General features: G+C 46.6%; 1 protein-coding gene across 2 annotated transcripts in view; it reads right to left on the bottom strand.

Annotated features, from left to right (window-relative positions):
• The window catches only part of SCAP (SREBF chaperone), a 107,410-nt gene that overhangs the window by 55,677 nt on the left and 28,598 nt on the right, over positions 1-23,135 (bottom strand). For both annotated transcript variants that reach the window (XM_083186584.1, XM_083186585.1), the window contains exon 2: positions 892-1,093. In XM_083186584.1, the coding sequence (XP_083042710.1) occupies positions 892-1,013 (122 nt within the window). In that variant the 5' untranslated portion in view covers positions 1,014-1,093. The remainder of the gene's footprint in view (positions 1-891; positions 1,094-23,135) is intronic.

The following is a 23,135-nucleotide window of genomic DNA, read 5'->3' as shown; positions in this document are numbered from 1 at the left end:
GATACCTGTAAGGTAGAGTGCAGCAGTCCTGGCTACCCCTACACCCATCCCTGTCTCCCGCACTCACCAGCAGGCTAGGATCAGCAAGTAGAGATGCCTGTAAGGTAGAGTGCAGCAGTCCTGGCTACCCCTACACCCACCAGGTGATCAGGCACTTACCAGCAGGCTAGGATCAGCAATCAGAGATACCTGTACAGGTAGTGCAGCAGTCCTGGCTACCCCTATACCAACCCCTGGCTCACACACTCGCCAGCAGGCTAGGATCAGCAAGTAGAGATGCCTGTAAGGTAGAGTGCAGCAGTCCTGGCTACCCCTATACCCACCCCTGGCTCACGCACTCACCAGCAGGCTGGGATCAGCAATCAGAGATACCTGTACAGGTAGTGCAGCAGTCCTGGCTACCCCTACACCCACCCGGTGATCAGGCACTTACCAGCAGGCTAGGATCAGCATGTAGCGATACCTGTACAGATAGCAGCAGTCCTGGCTACCCCTATACCCACCCGGTGCTCAGGCACTTACCAGCAGGCTGGGATCAGCAATCAGAGATACCTGTACAGGTAGAGTGCAGCAGTCCTGGCTACCCCTACACCCACCCCAGGCTCAGGCACTCACCAGCAGGCTGGGATCAGCAATCAGAGATACCTGTACAGGTAGAGTGCAGCAGTCCTGGATACCCCTATACCCACCCCTGGGCTCACGCACTCGCCAGCAGGCTAGGATCAGCAAGTAGAGATACCTGTACAGATAGCAGCAGTCCTGGCTACCCCTATACCCACCCGGTGCTCAGGCACTTACCAGCAGGCTGGGATCAGCAATCAGAGATACCTGTACAGGTAGAGTGCAGCAGTCCTGGCTACCCCTACACCCACCACAGGCTCAGGTACTCACCAGCAGGCTAGGATGCACAGGGCTGTGAAGAGGATGATAGGAATGGGGTAGGATGCACACAGCAGACCATGCCTGTAGAAGGCCTGTGATATCCTCTCACGTAGCTTATCAGTCAGGGGCATCCTCAGCTGCTGTCACCTTCGATCCATCGTGTAATACCTACTCCACCGCTGGTTCTCTACTTATCGGGAACATGTGAAACCTGCATGAGAGAAGAAAACACTCTGGTTAGTTTGATCACACATGAACCAGGTACATTGTACCCGGATACTGTAGTGTAGCTCACATTAAAATGCATTATAGTCAGCAATGATCCCCCCACCCCACACCAATGGGAAGCTAAGGCTACAGTAATCTGAGCTGCTGTGACATAACTGGCCCTGCCCATGTGAATGAAGGGACCAATCCAAACCAAGCATTCCTGTACTGCAAGTCTACCAAGCTGTCAGTCAGATCCTGCCCGCACAGTGAAAGAAGCCCCTGTGTTCTACCAGGGCAACCTGTGCCAGAGGAAGACAATGGTAAACACTGACTATATAGCCTCCGGTTATTTCACAACCGTTCATATAATACTGCAGAGCAGGCCGCAGACATAAATAGACAGGGATGCGTGCTACATGTTATCAGACAGCTACAAGTTATCAGATAGTTGGGATCGAAATAGCATAGGAGATTATATATATATATATATATATATATATATATATATATATATAGCTATTTTTCAGCAGGCTCCAGCAGGAACTGAGGCCCTTATTCTAGTTCACTCTTTCTGACAAAATCCTTCTTAGGTGGACAAAACCATGTGCACTGCAGGGGGGGGCAGATTTAAAATGTGCAGAGAGAATTAGATTTGGGTGAGTCATTTTGTTGCTGTGCAGGGTAAATACTGGCTGCTTTATTTTTACACTGCAATATAGATCTCACTTTGAAGTAAAACCCCACCCAAATCTAATTCTCTCTTCACAAGTAACACCTTCCCCACCTGCAGTGCACATGGTTTTGTCCATCTAATACTGCCCATACACGCTGTGACCCCGGCGTGCGTTGTGGGCTTAAATAGCATCCATCACATCGCATTGCATGCCTTGTGCATGCAATGCGATGTGATGAAAAGCAAGTACAAAAAGTATGTGCAGCACATACTTTTTGTACTGTGCGATGAGGTGCCGCAGGAGCGCGCACCTCAAAGCACACATCGCACCGCCGGGAAATGCAACGTGTATGGGCGGCTTAAGAAGGATTTTGTCAGAAAGAGTGAACTAGAATAAGGCCCTCAGTTCCTGCTGGAGCCTGCTGAAAAATAGCCCTGTATGTATATAAATATATATATATATATATATATATATATATACACACATACATATACACGCTAGAGTTAAGATTAATATGTGTAGAATGCTAGTGATGGGCTGCCTTATCCACAATACCCCTGTGGGCTAGGGGAAGATGAAAAGATATAAAGACAAATGTGGAGTGGCGCAACAATGCAACAATCAATATAGATCCACATTGTAATACACAAAGTATTTGTTTAACTAGTATTTTCTTCATTAAAAAGTTTTTTTTTTCTCTTTTCTTTCACAGTAGAGTAGACAGTTCTTCACTGTAGATTGCTTGATACAAAGTTATAAAAACGCACTGTTTCACCCAGCACGGGGCTTCTTCAGGGGTATCAGCTTCTGGTATTCAATGAAGAATAGTACAAGTAGGGTGGATAGTGTATAGGGGGCAGATTTATTAAGCTTGGAGAAGAGATAAACTGGAGATAAAGCAGAGAAAAGGTAAAAGGAGATAAAGCACCAGCCAATCAACTCCCAACTGTCTTTTTCAAACACAGCTGATTGGCTGGTGCTTTATCTCCTTTTACCTTTTCTCTGCTTTATCTCCAGTTTATCTCTTCTCCAAGCTTAATAAATCCAAAGTCTTTTTGCGTGACAAAGAAAAGGCACCAGGCCTATTCACACGGTCCCATTTAGTGAAAAAACTAATAGGGGCTCAATTTGGCCCCTCCTTTAGTGGTAAATTATTGGGGCAAACTCTACAGTTGCTTTGTAGATCACCTATATAATAGGATACCTGAAATGCTTGCTGAGCCAAACTGAGCCAAGTTTTAGTCATACATACACATACATACATACAACATACATACATACACAGACGAGGGAGTGGCGGCACTCAAATAAAGGGACACCAGGTTGATGAAGCCAGTCGGCTTTGAAACGCTGGCTCACAACGGCCTGGTGTCCCTTTTTTTGAGATTTACAATTGCACATCGTGTTGTGTGTTTACATATCGCAGTCAATTACTGTGTAGGGGTGTCACATACTAACCCGATGGAATTATGCGTGTCATCATGCATTCCATACATGAGGAAACAATGGAACCATAATAACATTTAAAAACAGTTTTAGATTATACCACCACTGCCAAGGCTTCACTTTAAGTTATAAACATCTATATACACAGCCCTTGATCCGTCCTTCCCTGTCTCTGCAGACAGGTTGCACAGAGACCCAGGCCCCTCTTCTATAATAAAAGGGGAAGAGCTCCTCGAGTGGTATGTCAAAAATGTAAGGAAAAATAAATAAAAACTACTAGGTGGCCCGTGCGAAAATGACGCTCCCTTTTCTCCCTTCATCCTTAACCAAAATCCATAAATGAGGTTACATTTTAAAGATTAAGTTGTCCCATTCTGATGAATTGTTAATTTAGAATTGCATATTGTATTGTTTGTTTAAAAATCGAGGTTAAAAAAGAACTCTTTGATATATATTAGTGTTCCCTCTAGGAATTTTGGGGGGCAGGGTGCCGCTGCATGGGGGCAGCGCAATCGGGGCTGACCGGGCCCGTCGATGTCATCATTGTAGGTGGTCCTGGGCCGCCGATGTCACTAAAGTGGGCGTGCCCGGGCCGTGACGTCACTAAAGGAGGCGTGCTCAGGCCCCGCATCACTAAAGGGGGCGTGCCCAGGCCGCGCATCACTAAAGGGGGCGTGCCTAGGCTTCCCCCGTCGTGCAAGGGGGTGGACCTGGCCCCGACGAAGTCCCTGAGCTGCATGGGAAGCCTAGCGCTGCCGAGATTGCGGTGCCTGGAGCTTCCCCGGGCACACCAGCAAGTCAGGCAGCAGGCTCTTTTAGCAGGGCACTGCTGGAGGGACAGCCTAGAGGGAACACTATATAATTCCTGAATAAAGGTGCCCACACACTAGAAAGATCTTTGATCTTAAGATGTGCGCATAAATTAGCCTTGAAATCTTTTGTCCGCACATCTTTACCAAAGATTTTTCTTAGGATCCCATGTGCGTTCCTATAGATCTTTTGTTAAATCTTCTGATCTTTCATGCAGCACGTAGCATGGACCCTCCTACCTCTATGTCTGTTATTCCCCAGTCACATCTTATTACTGCAATATGTAGCACTTATCCTCATTTATCACACTCCTATTTCCCTATACAGTGTAAGCCTGCGAGCAGGACCCTCCTACCTCTATGTCTGTTATTCCCCAGTCACATCTTATTACTGCAATATGTAGCACTTATCCTCATGTATCACACTCCTATTTCCCTATATAGTGTATACCTGCGAGCAGGACCCTCCTACCTCTATGTCTGTTATTCCCCAGTCACATCTTATTACTGCAATATGTAGCACTTATCCTCATGTATCACATTCCTATTTCCCTATATAGTGTAAGCCTGCGAGCAGGGCCCTCCTACCTCTATGTCTGTTATTCCCCAGTCACATCTTATTACTGCAATATGTAGCACTTATCCTCATGTATCACACTCCTATTTCCCTATATAGTGTAAGCCTGCGAGCAGGGCCCTCCTACCTCTATATCTGTTATTCCCCAGTCACATCTTATTACTGCAATATGTAGCACTTATCCTCATGTATCACACTCCTATTTCCCTACAGTGTAAGCCTGCGAGCAGGGCCCTCCTACCTCTATGTCTGTTATTCCCCAGTCACATCTTATTACTGCAATATGTAGCACTTATCCTCATGTATCACACTCCTATTTCCCTATATAGTGTAAGCCTGCGAGCAGGGCCCTCCTACCTCTATGTCTGTTATTCCCCAGTCACATCTTATTACTGCAATATGTAGCACTTATCCTCATGTATCACACTCCTATTTCCCTATATAGTGTAATCCTGCGAGCAGGGCCCTCCTACCTCTATGTCTTTTATTCCCCAGTCACATCTTATTACTGCAATATGTAGCACTTATCCTCATGTATCACACTCCTATTTCCCTATATAGTGTAAGCCTTCGAGCAGGGCCCTCCTACCTCTATGTCTGTTATTCCCCAGTCACATCTTATTACTGCAATATGTAGCACTTATCCTCATGTATCACACTCCTATTTCCCTATACAGTGTAAGCCTGCGAGCAGGGCCCTCCTACCTCTATGTCTGTTATTCCCCAGTCACATCTTATTACTGCAATATGTAGCACTTATCCTCATGTATCACACTCCTATTTCCCTATATAGTGTAAGCCTGCGAGCCGGGCCCTCCTACCTCTATGTCTGTTATTCCCCAGTCACATCTTATTACTGCAATATGTAGCACTTATCCTCATGTATCACACTCCTATTTCCCTATATAGTGTAAGCCTGCGAGCAGGACCCTCCTACCTCTATGTCTGTTATTCCCCAGTCACATCTTATTACTGCAATATGTAGCACTTATCCTCATGTATCACACTCCTATTTCCCTATATAGTGTAAGCCTGCGAGCAGGGCCCTCCTACCTCTATGTCTGTTATTACCCAGTCACATCTTATTACTGCAATATGTTGCACTTATCCTCATGTATAACACTCCTATTTCCCTATATAGTGTAAGCCTGCGAGCAGGACCCTCCTACCTCTATGTCTGTTATTACCCAGTCACATCTTATTACTGCAATATGTAGCACTTATCCATATGTATCACACTCCTATTTCCCTATACAGTGTAAGCCTGCGAGCAGGGCCCTCCTACCTCTATGTCTGTTATTCCCCAGTCACATCTTATTACTGCAATATGTAGCACTTATCCTCATGTATCACACTCCTATTTCCCTATATAGTGTAAGCCTGCGAGCAGGGCCCTCCTACCTCTATGTCTGTTATTCCCCAGTCACATCTTATTACTGCAATATGTAGCACTTATCCTCATGTATCACACTCCTATTTCCCTATATAGTGTAAGCCTGCGAGCAGGACCCTCCTACCTCTATGTCTGTTATTCCCCAGTCACATCTTATTACTGCAATATGTAGCACTTATCCTCATGTATCACACTCCTATTTCCCTATATAGTGTAAGCCTGCGAGCAGGACCCTCCTACATCTATGTCTGTTATACCCCAGTCACATCTTATTACTGCAATATGTAGCACTTATCCTCATGTATCACACTCCTATTTCCCTATATAGTGTAAGCCTGCGAGCAGGGCCCTCCTACCTCTATGTCTGTTATTCTCCAGTCACATCTTATTACTGCAATATGTAGCACTTATCCTCATGTATCACACTCCTATTTCCCTATATAGTGTAAGCCTGCGAGCAGGACCCTCCTACCTCTATGTCTGTTATAACCCAGTCACATCTTATTACTGCAATACGTAGCACTTATCCTCATGTATCACACTCCTATTTCCCTATAGTGTAAGCCTGCGAGCAGGGCCCTCCTACCTCTATGTCTGTTATTCCCCAGTCACATCTTATTACTGCAATATGTAGCACTTATCCTCATGTATCACACTCCTATTTCCCTATAGTGTGAGCCTGCGAGCAGGGCCCTCCTACCTCTATGTCTGTTATTCCCCAGTCACATCTTATTACTGCAATATGTAGCACTTATCCCCAAGTATCACACTCCTATTTCCCTATATAGTGTAAGCCTGCGAGCAGGGCCCTCCTACCTCTATGTCTGTTATTCCCCAGTCACATCTTATTACTGCAATATGTAGCACTTATCCTCATGTATCACACTCCTATTTCCCTATATAGTGTAAGCCTGCGAGCAGGGCCCTCCTACCTCTATGTCTGTTATTCTCCAGTCACATCTTATTACTGCAATATGTAGCACTTATCCCCATGTATCACACTCCTATTTCCCTATATAGTATAAGCCTGCGAGCAGGGCCCTCCTACCTCTATGTCTGTTATTCCCCAGTCACATCTTATTACTGCAATATGTAGCACTTATCCTCATGTATCACACTCCTATTTCCCTATACAGTGTAAGCCTGCGAGCAGGGCCCTCCTACCTCTATGTCTGTTATTCCCCAGTCACATCTTATTACTGCAATATGTAGCACTTATCCTCCTGTATCACACTCCTATTTCCCTATATAGTATAAGCCTGCGAGCAGGACCCTCCTACCTCTATGTCTGTTATTCTCCAGTCACATCTTATTACTGCAATATGTAGCACTTATCCTCATGTATCACACTCCTATTTCCCTATATAGTGTAAGCCTGCGAGCAGGACCCTCCTACCTCTATGTCTGTTATTCCCCAGGTACATCTTATTACTGCAATATGTAGCACTTATCCTCATGTATCACACTCCTATTTCCCTATATAGTGTAAGCCTGCGAGCAGGGCCCTCCTACCTCTATGTCTGTTATTCCCCAGTCACATCTTATTACTGCAATATGTAGCACTTATCCTCATGTATCACACTCCTATTTCCCTATATAGTGTAAGCCTGCGAGCAGGGCCCTCCTACCTCTATGTCTGTTATTCTCCAGTCACATCTTATTACTGCAATATGTAGCACTTATCCTCATGTATCACACTCCTATTTCCCTATATAGTGTAAGCCTGCGAGCAGGACCCTCCTACCTCTATGTCTGTTATTCCCCAGTCACATCTTATTACTGCAATATGTAGCACTTATCCTCATGTATCACACTCCTATTTCCCTATATAGTGTAAGCCTGCGAGCAGGACCCTCCTACCTCTATGTCTGTTATTCCCCAGTCACATCTTATTACTGCAATATGTAGCACTTATCCTCATGTATCACACTCCTATTTCCCTATATAGTGTAAGCCTGCGAGCAGGGCCCTTCTACCTCTTATGTCTGTTATACCCCAGTCACATCTTATTACTGCAATATGTAGCACTTATCCCCATGTATCACACTCCTATTTCCCTATATAGTGTAAGCCTGCGAGCAGGACCCTCCTACCTCTATGTCTGTTATTCCCCAGTCACATCTTATTACTGCAATATGTAGCACTTATCCTCATGTATCACACTCCTATTTCCCTATATAGTGTAAGTCTGCGAGCAGGGCCCTCCTACCTCTATGTCTGTTATTCCCCAGTCACATCTTATTACTGCAATATGTAGCACTTATCCTCATGTATCACACTCCTATTTCCCTATATAGTGTAAGCCTGCGAGCAGGGCCCTCCTACCTCTATGTCTGTTATTCCCCAGTCACATCTTATTACTGCAATATGTAGCACTTATCATCATGTATCACACTCCTATTTCCCTATATAGTGTAAGCCTGTGAGCAGGACCCTCCTACCTCTATGTCTGTTATTCCCCAATCACATCTTATTACTGCGATATGTAGCACTTATCCTCATGTATCACACTCCTATTTCCCTATACAGTGTAATCCTGCGAGCAGGACCCTCCTACCTCTATGTCTGTTATTCCCCAGTCACATCTTATTACTGCAATATGTAGCACTTATCCTCATGTATCACACTCCTATTTCCCTATATAGTGTAAGCCTGCGAGCAGGACCCTCCTACCTCTATGTCTGTTATTCCCCAGTCACATCTTATTACTGCAATATGTAGCACTTATCCTCATGTATCACACTCCTATTTCCCTATATAGTGTAAGCCTGCGAGCAGGGCCCTCCTACCTCTATGTCTGTTATTCCCCAGTCACATCTTATTACTGCAATATGTAGCACTTATCCTCATGTATCACACTCCTATTTCCTTAAATAGTGTAAGCCTGCGAGCAGGGCCCTCCTACCTCTATGTCTGTTATTTCCCAGTCACATCTTATTACTGCAATATGTAGCACTTATCCTCATGTATCACATTCCTATTTCCCTATAGTGTAAGCCTGCGAGCAGGACCCTCCTACCTCTATGTCTGTTATTCCCCAGTCACATCTTATTACTGCAATATGTAGCACTTATCCTCATGTATCACATTCCTATTTCCCTATAGTGTAAGCCTGCGAGCAGGGCCCTCCTACCTCTATGTCTGTTATTCCCCAGTCACATCTTATTACTGCAATATGTAGCACTTATCCTCATGTATCACACTCCTATTTCCCTATATAGTGTAAGCCTGCGAGCAGGGCCCTCCTACCTCTATGTCTGTTATTCCCCAGTCACATCTTATTACTGCAATATGTAGCACTTATCCTCATGTATCACACTCCTATTTCCCTATAGTGTAAGCCTGCGAGCAGGGCCCTCCGACCTCTATGTCTGTTATTCCCCAGTCACATCTTATTACTGCAATATGTAGCACTTATCCTCATGCATCACACTCCTATTTCCCTATATAGTGTAATCCTGCGAGCAGGGCCCTCCTACCTCTATGTCTGTTATACCCCAGTCACATCTTATTACTGCAATATGTAGCACTTATCCTCATGCATCACACTCCTATATTACTGCAATATGTAGCACTTATCCTCATGTATCACACTCCTATTTCCCTATATAGTGTAAGCCTGCGAGCAGGGCCCTCCTACCTCTATATTTGTTATTCCCCAGTCACATCTTATTACTGCAATATGTAGCACTTATCCTCATGTATCACACTCATATTTCCCTATATAGTGTAATCCTGCGAGCAGGACCCTCCTACCTCTATGTCTGTTATTCCCCAGTCACATCTTATTACTGCAATATGTAGCACTTATCCTCATGTATCACACTCCTATTTCCCTATACAGTGTAAGCCTGCGAGCAGGGCCCTCCTACCTCTATGTCTGTTATTCCCCAGTCACATCTTATTACTGCAATATGTAGCACTTATCCTCATGTATCACACTCCTATTTCCCTATATAGTGTAAGCCTGCGAGCAGGACCCTCCTACCTCTATGTCTGTTATTCCCCAGTCACATCTTATTACTGCAATATGTAGCACTTATCCTCATGTATCACACTCCTATTTCCCTATATAGTGTAAGCCTGCGAGCAGGACCCTCCTACCTCTATGTCTGTTATTCCCCAGTCACAGCTTATTACTGCAATATGTAACACTTATCCTCATGTATCACACTCCTATATCCCTATATAGTGTAAGCCTGCGAGCAGGACCCTCCTACCTCTATGTCTGTTATTCCCCAGTCACATCTTATTACTGCAATATGTAGCATTATCCTCATGTATCACCCTCCTATTTCCCTATATAGTGTAAGCCTGCGAGCAGGGCCCTCCTACCTCTATGTCTGTTATTCCCCAGTCACAGCTTATTACTGCAATATGTAACACTTATCCTCATGTATCACACTCCTAACAGTACACCCTGTGCTATGTAGGAAACTGCTAATAAGTAATACATTGGGTGGAAGGCTTCCTCAGTGGTCTCGGTCACTTCTGTGGTTTATATATGAAATACAGGATGACATTAGTAGTCTGTGATCAGAGGAGGAATTTCCCGAAATAGATAATTCAGTGACCAGCAGATGCCAAATGTAAGAAAAGCCAAAACTGCAATGCAGCATCTGCAGAGAGCGGACAGGCGGGTGCATAGTGTTATCATGTGACTGCGGGCATGGCCCAGTGGTGGGCGCTATGCCCGTGTTGTTTACAATACCAGATCCTCCGTCACACCCTCAGATAAGGTATAACACCCGGGGGTACAGTCCCTACACCCGAGTAATGTTACCCTACCAGATCCTCCGTCACACCCTCAGATAAGGTATAACACCCGGGGGTACAGTCCCTACACCCGAGTAACGTTACCCTACCAGATCCTCCGTCACACCCTCAGATAAGGTATAACACCCGGGGGTACAGTCCCTACACCCGAGTAACGTTACCCTACCAGATCCTCTGTCATACCCTCAGATAAGGTATAACACCCGGGAGTACAGTCCCTACACCTGAGTAACGTTACCCTACCAGATCCTCCGTCACACCCTCAGATAAGGTATAACACCCGGGGGTACAGTCCCTACACCTGAGTAACGTTACACTACCAGATCCTCCGTCACACCCTCAGATAAGGTATAACACCCGGGGGTACAGTCCCTACACCTGAGTAACGTTACCCTACCAGATCCTCCGTCACACCCTCAGATAAGGTATAACACCCGGGGGTACAGTCCCTACATCTGAGTAACGTTACACTACCAGATCCTCTGTCTGTCACACCCTCAGATAAGGTATAACACCCGGGGGTACAGTCCCTACACCCGAGTAACGTTACCCTACCAGATCCTCCGTCACACCCTCAGATAAGGTATAACACCCGGGGGTACAGCCTTACACCCGAGTAACATTACACTACCCGATCCTCTGTCACACCCTCAGATAAGGTATAACACCCGGGGGTACAGTCCCTACACCCGAGTAACGTTACCCTACCAGATCCTCTGTGACACCCTCAGATAAGGTATAACACCCGGGGGTACAGTCCCTACACCCGAGTAACGTTACCCTACCAGATCCTCCGTCACACCCTCAGATAAGGTATAACACCCGGGGGTACAGTCCCTACACCCGAGTAACGTTACCCTACCAGATCCTCTGTCATACCCTCAGATAAGGTATAACACCCGGGAGTACAGTCCCTACACCTGAGTAACGTTACCCTACCAGATCCTCCGTCACACCCTCAGATAAGGTATAACACCCGGGGGTACAGTCCCTACACCTGAGTAACGTTACACTACCAGATCCTCCGTCACACCCTCAGATAAGGTATAACACCCGGGGGTACAGTCCCTACACCTGAGTAACGTTACCCTACCAGATCCTCCGTCACACCCTCAGATAAGGTATAACACCCGGGGGTACAGTCCCTACATCTGAGTAACGTTACACTACCAGATCCTCTGTCTGTCACACCCTCAGATAAGGTATAACACCCGGGGGTACAGTCCCTACACCTGAGTAACGTTACACTACCAGATCCTTCGTCACACCCTCAGATAAGGTATAACACCCGGGGGTACAGCCTTACACCCGAGTAACATTACACTACCCGATCCTCTGTCACACCCTCAGATAAGGTATAACACCCGGGGGTACAGTCCCTACACCCGAGTAACGTTACCCTACCAGATCCTCCGTCACACCCTCAGATAAGGTATAACACCCGGGGGTACAGTCCCTACACCCGAGTAACGTTACCCTACCAGATCCTCTGTCATACCCTCAGATAAGGTATAACACCCGGGAGTACAGTCCCTACACCTGAGTAACGTTACCCTACCAGATCCTCCGTCACACCCTCAGATAAGGTATAACACCCGGGGGTACAGTCCCTACACCTGAGTAACGTTACACTACCAGATCCTCCGTCACACCCTCAGATAAGGTATAACACCCGGGGGTACAGTCCCTACACCTGAGTAACGTTACCCTACCAGATCCTCCGTCACACCCTCAGATAAGGTATAACACCCGGGGGTACAGTCCCTACACCTGAGTAACGTTACCCTACCAGATCCTCCGTCACACCCTCAGATAAGGTATTACACCCGGGGGTACAGTCCCTACACCCGAGTAACGTTATACTACCAGATCCTCCGTCACACCCTCAGATAAGGTATAACACCCGGGGGTACAGTCCCTACATCTGAGTAACGTTACACTACCAGATCCACTGTCTGTCACACCCTCAGATAAGGTATAACACCCGGGGGTACAGTCCCTACACCCGAGTAACGTTACCCTACCAGATCCTCCGTCACACCCTCAGATAAGGTATAACACCCGTGGGTACAGTCCCTACACCTGAGTAACGTTACACTACCAGATCCTCCGTCACACCCTCAGATAAGGTATAACACCCGGGGGTACAGTCCCTACACCCGAGTAACGTTACCCTACCAGATCTTCTGTCACATCCTCAGATAAGGTATAACACCCGGGGGTACAGTCCCTACACCTGAGTAACGTTACCCTACCAGATCCTCCGTCACACCCTCAGATAAGGTATAACACCTGGGGGTACAGTCCCTACACCCGAGTAACGTTACACTACCAGATCCTCTGTGACACCCTCAGATAAGGTATAACATCCGGGGGTACAGTCCCTACACCTGAGTAACGTTACCCTACCAGATCCTCCGTCACACCCTCAGATAAGGTATAACACCCGGGGGTACAGTCCCTACACCCGAGTAACGTTACCCTACCAGATCCTCCGTCACACCCTCAGATAAGTTATAACACCCGGGGGTACAGTCCCTACACCTGAGTAACGTTACCCTACCAGATCCTCTGTGACACCCTCAGATAAGGTATAACACCCGGGGGTACAGTCCCTACACCCGAGTAACGTTACCCTACCAGATCCTCCGTCACACCCTCAGATAAGGTATAACACCCGGGGGTACAGCCTTACACCCGAGTAACATTACACTACCCGATCCTCTGTCACACCCTCAGATAAGGTATAACACCCGTGGGTACAGTCCCTACACCCGAGTAACGTTACACTACCAGATCCTCCGTCACACCCTCAGATAAGGTATAACACCCGGGGGTACAGTCCCTACACCCGAGTAACGTTACCCTACCAGATCCTCCGTCACACCCTCAGATAAGTTATAACACCCGGGGGTACAGTCCCTACACCTGAGTAACGTTACACTACCAGATCCTCTGTGACACCCTCAGATAAGGTATAACATCCGGGGGTACAGCCCTACACCAGAGTAACGTTACCCTACCAGATCCTCTGTCTGTCACACCCTCAGATAAGGTATAACACCCGGGGGTACAGTCCCTACACCTGAGTAATGTTACACTACCAGATCCTCTGTGACACCCTCAGATAAGGTATAACACCCGGGGGTACAGTCCCTACACCTGAGTAACGTTACACTACCTGATCCTCTGTCACACCCTCAGATAAGGTATAACACCCGGGGGTACAGTCCCTACACCTGAGTAATGTTACACTACCAGATCCTCTGTGACACCCTCAGATAAGGTATAACACCCGGGGGTACAGTCCCTACACCTGAGTAACGTTACACTACCTGATCCTCTGTCACACCCTCAGATAAGGTATAACACCCGGGGGTACAGTCCCTACACCTGAGTAATGTTACACTACCAGATCCTCCGTCACACCCTCAGATAAGGTATAACACCCGGGGGTACAGCCTTACACCCGAGTAACGTTACACTACCTGATCCTCTGTCACACCCTCAGATAAGGTTTAACACCTGGGGGTACAGTCCCTACACCTGAGTAATGTTACACTACCAGATCCTCCGTCACACCCTCAGATAAGGTATAACACACGGGGGTACAGTCCCTACACCTGAGTAACGTTACACTACCAGATCCTCCGTCACACCCTCAGATAAGGTATAACACCCGGGGGTACAGTCCCTACACCTGAGTAACGTTACACTACCTGATCCTCTGTGACACCCTCAGATAAGGTATAACACCCGGGGGTACAGCCCTACACCAGAGTAACGTTACCCTACCAGATCCTCTGTCTGTCACACCCTCAGATAAGGTATAACACCCGGGGGTACAGTCCCTACACCTGAGTAATGTTACACTACCAGATCCTCTGTGACACCCTCAGATAAGGTATAACACCCGGGGGTACAGTCCCTACACCTGAGTAACGTTACACTACCTGATCCTCTGTCACACCCTCAGATAAGGTATAACACCCGGGGGTACAGTCCCTACACCTGAGTAATGTTACACTACCAGATCCTCTGTGACACCCTCAGATAAGGTATAACACCCGGGGGTACAGTCCCTACACCTGAGTAACGTTACACTACCTGATCCTCTGTCACACCCTCAGATAAGGTATAACACCCGGGGGTACAGTCCCTACACCTGAGTAATGTTACACTACCAGATCCTCCGTCACACCCTCAGATAAGGTATAACACCCGGGGGTACAGCCTTACACCCGAGTAACGTTACACTACCTGATCCTCTGTCACACCCTCAGATAAGGTTTAACACCTGGGGGTACAGTCCCTACACCTGAGTAATGTTACACTACCAGATCCTCCGTCACACCCTCAGATAAGGTATAACACACGGGGGTACAGTCCCTACACCTGAGTAACGTTACACTACCAGATCCTCCGTCACACCCTCAGATAAGGTATAACACCCGGGGGTACAGTCCCTACACCTGAGTAACGTTACACTACCTGATCCTCTGTGACACCCTCAGATAAGGTATAACACCCGGGGGTACAGTCCCTACACCTGAGTAATGTTACACTACCAGATCCTCCGTCACACCGTCAGATAAGGTATAACACCCGGGGGTACAGCCTTACACCCGAGTAACGTTACCCTACCTGATCCTCTGTCACACCCTCAGATAAGGTATAACACCCGGGGGTACAGTCCCTACACCTGAGTAATGTTACACTACCAGATCCTCCGTCACACCCTCAGATAAGGTATAACACCCGGGGGTACAGTCCCTACACCTGAGTAACGTTACACTACCAGATCCTCTGTGACACCCTCAGATAAGGTATAACACCCGGGGGTACAGTCCCTACACCTGAGTAACGTTACACTACCAGATCCTCTGTGACACCCTCAGATAAGGTATAACACCCAGGGGTACAGTCCCTACACCTGAGTAACGTTACACTACCAGATCCTCCGTCACACCCTCAGATAAGGTATAACACCCGGGGGTACAGTCCCTACACCTGAGTAACTTTACACTACCAGATCCTCTGTGACACCCTCAGATAAGGTATAACACCCGGGGGTACAGTCCCTACACCTGAGTAACATTACCCTCCCGGGTGCCGGAGGACTCACCGGCAGTTGGATTTCCGACAGTTATTATCCCGACACATGGCCACCGGCTATTCTCCCTCGTGGGGGTCCACAATCCCCATAGAGGGAGAATAAAATAGGTGGCGAGCGTGCAAGGTGCTTCGTTGTGCTCGCCCCGGTGTCGGAGTCTCAACAGTCGGGATTCTGAGGTCGGGATAATGACTGTTGGAATCCTGACTGTCGGTGTGTTATACCACACCCACACTAACTACCCCTGAGCCATTGCTGTGGATTACAGGGGGATACGGTCATTAGGTCTACAGCAACTAGGTCGCCAAGCATTGGGTTGACACCACTGGGTCGACAGTCAACAAGATCAACATGGGTTTAGGTTGACAGGTCATTATGTCGACAAAAGCATTAGGTTGACATGGGCAAGGTCGACAGTCAAAAGGTCGACATTGGGTTTTTCACTGTTTTTTGAGCCGACATGTGCCGACAGGTGGTATTTCATGCCCTACCATCCACTAGGGAATGGTGGGAGAATAAAATAGTGTGCCCGAAGCATCGCGAGTGCAGTGATAGCGCACTTCAAACTGTGTCCATGTCAACTGTGTTGACATTCGGATAAAAAAACAGTGAAAAACTCCATCGGCATAATGCTTGTGTCGACCTAATGTCCTGTCAACCTAGACCCATGTCGACCCAATGCTTGTCTACCTAGTTGTTGTAGACCTAACACCCTACACAGGAGGGGGAAATGACGAGGACAAAATATTCTTCCAGAAAATGAGAAAGCGACAAGGGGTCTGGGTACTGTGGGAAATGTGAGAGGGCGCAGGGTTAGTATTAGAGCCATCTGACTATACAACATGTACAGGTTATGTGAGAGGGCGCAGGGTTAGTATTAGAGCCATCTGACTATACAACATGTACAGGTTATGTGAGAGGGCGCAGGGTTAGTATTAGAGCCATCTGACTATACAACATGTACAGGTTATGTGAGAGGGCGCAGGGTTAGTATTAGAGCCATCTGACTATACAACATGTACAGGTTATGTGAGAGGGCGCAGGGTTAGTATTAGAGCCATCTGACTATACAACATGTACAGGTTATGTGAGAGGGCGCAGGGTTAGTATTAGAGCCATCAGACTATACAACATGTACAGGTTATGTGAGAGGGCGCAGGGTTAGTATTAGAGCCATCAGACTATACAACATGTACAGGTTATGTGAGAGGGCGCAGGGTTAGTATTAGAGCCATCTGACTATACAACATGTACAGGTTATGTGAGAGGGCGCGGGGTTAGTATTAGAGCCACCTGACTATACAGCATGTACAGGTTATGTGAGAGGGAGCAGGGTTAGTATTAGAGCCACCTGACTATACAACATGTACAGGTTATGTGAGAGGGCGCAGGGTTAGTATTAGAGCCATCTGACTATACAACATGTACAGGTTATGTGAGAGGGCGCAGGGTTAGTATTAGAGCCACCTGACTATACAGCATGTACAGGTTATGTGAGAGGGAGCAGGGTTAGTATTAGAGCCACCTGACTATACAACATGTACAGGTTATGTGAGAGGGCGCAGGGTTAGTATTAGAGCCATCTGACTATACAACATGTACAGGTTATGTGAGAGGGCGCAGGGTTAGTATTAGAGCCATCTGACTATACAACATGTACAGGCTATGTGAGAGGGCGCAGGGTTAGTATTAGAGCCATCTGACTATACAACATGTACAGGCTATGTGAGAGGGCGCAGGGTTAGTATTAGAGCCATCTGACTTTACAACATGTACAGGTTATGTGAGAGGGCGCAGGGTTAGTATTAGAGCCATCTGACTATACAACATGTACAGGTTATGTGAGAGGGCGCAGGGTTAGTATTAGAGCCATCTGACTATACAACATGTACAGGTTATGTGAGGGGGCGCAGGGTTAGTATTAGAGCCATCTGACTATACAACATGTACAGGTTATGTGAGGGGGCGCAGGGTTAGTATTAGAGCCATCTGACTATACAACATGTACAGGTTATGTGAGAGGGCGCAGGGTTAGTATTAGAGCCATCTGACTATACAACATGTACAGGTTATGTGAGAGGGCGCAGGGTTAGTATTAGAGCCATCTGACTATACAACATGTACAGGTTATGTGAGAGGGCGCAGGGTTAGTATTAGAGCCATCTGACTATACAACATGTACAGGTTATGTGAGGGGGCGCAGGGTTAGTATTAGAGCCATCTGACTATACAACATGTACAGGTTATGTGAGGGGGCGCAGGGTTAGTATTAGAGCCATCTGACTATACAACATGTACAGGTTATGTGAGAGGGCGCAGGGTTAGTATTAGAGCCATCTGACTATACAACATGTACAGGTTATGTGAGAGGGCGCAGGGTTAGTATTAGAGCCATCTGACTATACAACATGTACAGGTTATGTGAGGGGGCGCAGGGTTAGTATTAGAGCCATCTGACTATACAACATGTACAGGTTATGTGAGAGGGCGCAGGGTTAGTATTAGAGCCATCTGACTATACAACATGTACAGGTTATGTGAGAGGGCGCAGGGTTAGTATTAGAGCCATCTGACTATACAACATGTACAGGTTATGTGAGAGGGCGCAGGGTTAGTATTAGAGCCATCTGACTATACAACATGTACAGGTTATGTGAGAGGGCGCAGGGTTAGTATTAGAGCCATCTGACTATACAACATGTACAGGTTATGTGAGAGGGCGCAGGGTTAGTATTAGAGCCATCTGACTATACAACATGTACAGGTTATGTGAGAGGGCGCAGGGTTAGTATTAGAGCCATCTGACTATACAACATGTACAGGTTATGTGAGAGGGCGCAGGGTTAGTATTAGAGCCATCTGACTATACAACATGTACAGGTTATGTGAGAGGGCGCAGGGTTAGTATTAGAGCCATCTGACTATACAACATGTACAGGTTATGTGAGAGGGCGCAGGGTTAGTATTAGAGCCATCTGACTATACAACATGTACAGGTTATGTGAGAGGGCGCAGGGTTAGTATTAGAGCCATCTGACTATACAACATGTACAGGTTATGTGAGAGGGCGCAGGGTTAGTATTAGAGCCATCTGACTATACAACATGTACAGGTTATGTGAGAGGGCGCAGGGTTAGTATTAGAGCCATCTGACTATACAACATGTACAGGTTATGTGAGAGGGCGCAGGGTTAGTATTAGAGCCATCTGACTATACAACATGTACAGGTTATGTGAGAGGGCGCAGGGTTTGTATTAGAGCCATCTGACTATACAACATGTACAGGTTATGTGAGAGGGCGCAGGGTTAGTATTAGAGCCATCTGACTATACAACATGTACAGGTTATGTGAGAGGGCGCAGGGTTAGTATTAGAGCCATCTGACTATACAACATGTACAGGTTATGTGAGAGGGCGCAGGGTTAGTATTAGAGCCATCTGACTATACAACATGTACAGGTTATGTGAGAGGGCGCAGGGTTAGTATTAGAGCCATCTGACTATACAACATGTACAGGTTATGTGAGAGGGCGCAGGGTTAGTATTAGAGCCATCTGACTATACAACATGTACAGGTTATGTGAGAGGGCGCAGGGTTAGTATTAGAGCCATCTGACTATACAACATGTACAGGTTATGTGAGAGGGCGCAGGGTTAGTATTAGAGCCATCAGACTATACAACATGTACAGGTTATGTGAGAGGGCGCAGGGTTAGTATTAGAGCCATCTGACTATACAACATGTACAGGTTATGTGAGAGGGCGCAGGGTTAGTATTAGAGCCATCTGACTATACAACATGTACAGGTTATGTGAGAGGGCGCAGGGTTAGTATTAGAGCCACCTGACTATACAGCATGTACAGGTTATGTGAGAGGGCGCAGGGTTAGTATTAGAGCCACCTGACTATACAACATGTACAGGTTATGTGAGAGGGCGCAGGGTTAGTATTAGAGCCACCTGACTATACAACATGTACAGGTTATGTGAGTAGGCGCAGGGTTAGTATTAGAGCCATCTGACTATACAACATGTACAGGTTATGTGAGTGGGCGCAGGGTTAGTATTAGAGCCATCTGACTATACAACATGTACAGGTTATGTGAGAGGGCGCAGGGTTAGTATTAGAGCCACCTGACTATACAACATGTACAGGTTATGTGAGAGGGCGCAGGGTTAGTATTAGAGCCATCTGACTATACAACATGTACAGGTTATGTGAGAGGGCGCAGGGTTAGTATTAGAGCCATCTGACTATACAACATGTACAGGTTATGTGAGAGGGCGCAGGGTTAGTATTAGAGCCATCTGACTATACAACATGTACAGGTTATGTGAGAGGGCGCAGGGTTAGTATTAGAGCCATCTGACTATACAACATGTACAGGTTATGTGAGAGGGCGCAGGGTTAGTATTAGAGCCATCAGACTATACAACATGTACAGGTTATGTGAGAGGGCGCAGGGTTAGTATTAGAGCCATCTGACTATACAACATGTACAGGTTATGTGAGAGGGCGCAGGGTTAGTATTAGAGCCATCTGACTATACAACATGTACAGGTTATGTGAGAGGGCGCAGGGTTAGTATTAGAGCCACCTGACTATACAGCATGTACAGGTTATGTGAGAGGGCGCAGGGTTAGTATTAGAGCCACCTGACTATACAACATGTACAGGTTATGTGAGAGGGCGCAGGGTTAGTATTAGAGCCATCTGACTATACAACATGTATAGGTTATGTGAGTAGGCGCAGGGTTAGTATTAGAGCCATCTGACTATACAACATGTACAGGTTATGTGAGAGGGCGCAGGGTTAGTATTAGAGCCATCTGACTATACAACATGTACAGGCTATGTGAGAGGGCGCAGGGTTAGTATTAGAGCCATCTGACTATACAACATGTACAGGCTATGTGAGAGGGCGCAGGGTTAGTATTAGAGCCATCTGACTATACAACATGTACAGGTTATGTGAGAGGGCGCAGGGTTAGTATTAGAGCCATCTGACTATACGACATGTACAGGTTATGTGAGAGGGCGCAGGGTTAGTATTAGAGCCATCTGACTATACAACATGTACAGGTTATGTGAGAGGGCGCAGGGTTAGTATTAGAGCCATCTGACTATACAACATGTACAGGTTATGTGAGAGGGCGCAGGGTTAGTATTAGAGCCATCTGACTATACAACATGTACAGGTTATGTGAGAGGGCGCAGGGTTAGTATTAGAGCCATCTGACTATACAACGTGTACAGGTTATGTGAGAGGGCGCAGGGTTAGTATTAGAGCCATCTGACTATACAACATGTACAGGTTATGTGAGAGGGCGCAGGGTTAGTATTAGAGCCATCTGACTATACAATATGTACAGGTTATGTGAGAGGGCGCAGGGTTAGTATTAGAGCCATCTGACTATACAACATGTACAGGTTATGTGAGAGGGCGCAGGGTTAGTATTAGAGCCATCTGACTATACAACATGTACAGGTTATGTGAGAGGGCGCAGGGTTAGTATTAGAGCCATCTGACTATACAACATGTACAGGCTATGTGAGAGGGCGCAGGGTTAGTATTAGAGCCATCTGACTATACAACATGTACAGGTTATGTGAGGGGGCGCAGGGTTAGTATTAGAGCCATCTGACTATACAACATGTACAGGTTATGTGAGGGGGCGCAGGGTTAGTATTAGAGCCATCTGACTATACAACATGTACAGGTTATGTGAGAGGGCGCAGGGTTAGTATTAGAGCCACCTGACTATACAACATGTACAGGTTATGTGAGAGGGCGCAGGGTTAGTATTAGAGCCATCTGACTATACAACATGTACAGGTTATGTGAGAGGGCGCAGGGTTAGTATTAGAGCCATCTGACTATACAACATGTACAGGTTATGTGAGAGGGCGCAGGGTTAGTATTAGAGCCATCTGACTATACAACATGTACAGGTTATGTGAGAGGGCGCAGGGTTAGTATTAGAGCCATCTGACTATACAACATGTACAGGTTATGTGAGAGGGCGCAGGGTTAGTATTAGAGCCATCTGACTATACAACATGTACAGGTTATGTGAGAGGGCGCAGGGTTAGTATTAGAACCATCTGACTGTACAACATGTACAGGTTATGTGAGAGGGCGCAGGGTTAGTATTAGAGCCATCTGACTGTACAACATGTACAGGTTATGTGAGAGGGCGCAGGGTTAGTATTAGAGCCATCTGAATATACAACATGTACAGGTTATGTGAGAGGGCGCAGGGTTAGTATTAGAGCCATCTGACTATACAACATGTACAGGTTATGTGAGAGGGCGCAGGGTTAGTATTAGAGCCATCTGACTATACAACATGTACAGGTTATGTGAGAGGGCGCAGGGTTAGTATTAGAGCCATCTGACTATACAACATGTACAGGTTATGTGAGAGGGCGCAGGGTTAGTATTAGAGCCATCTGACTATACAACATGTACAGGTTATGTGAGAGGGCGCAGGGTTAGTATTAGAGCCATCTGACTATACAACATGTACAGGTTATGTGAGAGGGCGCAGGGTTAGTATTAGAGCCATCTGACTATACAACATGTACAGGTTATGTGAGAGGGCGCAGGGTTAGTATTAGAGCCATCTGACTATACAACATGTACAGGTTATGTGAGAGGGCGCAGGGTTAGTATTAGAACCATCTGACTGTACAACATGTACAGGTTATGTGAGAGGGCGCAGGGTTAGTATTAGAGCCATCTGACTGTACAACATGTACAGGTTATGTGAGAGGGCGCAGGGTTAGTATTAGAGCCATCTGAATATACAACATGTACAGGTTATGTGAGAGGGCGCAGGGTTAGTATTAGAGCCATCTGACTATACAACATGTACAGGTTATGTGAGAGGGCGCAGGGTTAGTATTAGAGCCATCTGACTATACAACATGTACAGGTTATGTGAGAGGGCGCAGGGTTAGTATTAGAGCCATCTGACTATACAACATGTACAGGTTATGTGAGAGGGCGCAGGGTTAGTATTAGAGCCATCTGACTATACAACATGTACAGGTTATGTGAGAGGGCGCAGGGTTAGTATTAGAGCCATCTGACTATACAACATGTACAGGTTATGTGAGAGGGCGCAGGGTTAGTATTAGAGCCATCTGACTATACAACATGTACAGGTTATGTGAGAGGGCGCAGGGTTAGTATTAGAGCCATCTGACTATACAACATGTACAGGTTATGTGAGAGGGCGCAGGGTTAG

The sequence above is a fragment of the Crinia signifera genome, chromosome 5 (assembly GCF_055691185.1).
Source record: "Crinia signifera chromosome 5, ASM5569118v1, whole genome shotgun sequence".
NCBI lineage: Eukaryota > Metazoa > Chordata > Amphibia > Anura > Myobatrachidae > Crinia > Crinia signifera.
This window is presented reverse-complemented; position numbering and strand designations above follow the sequence as displayed.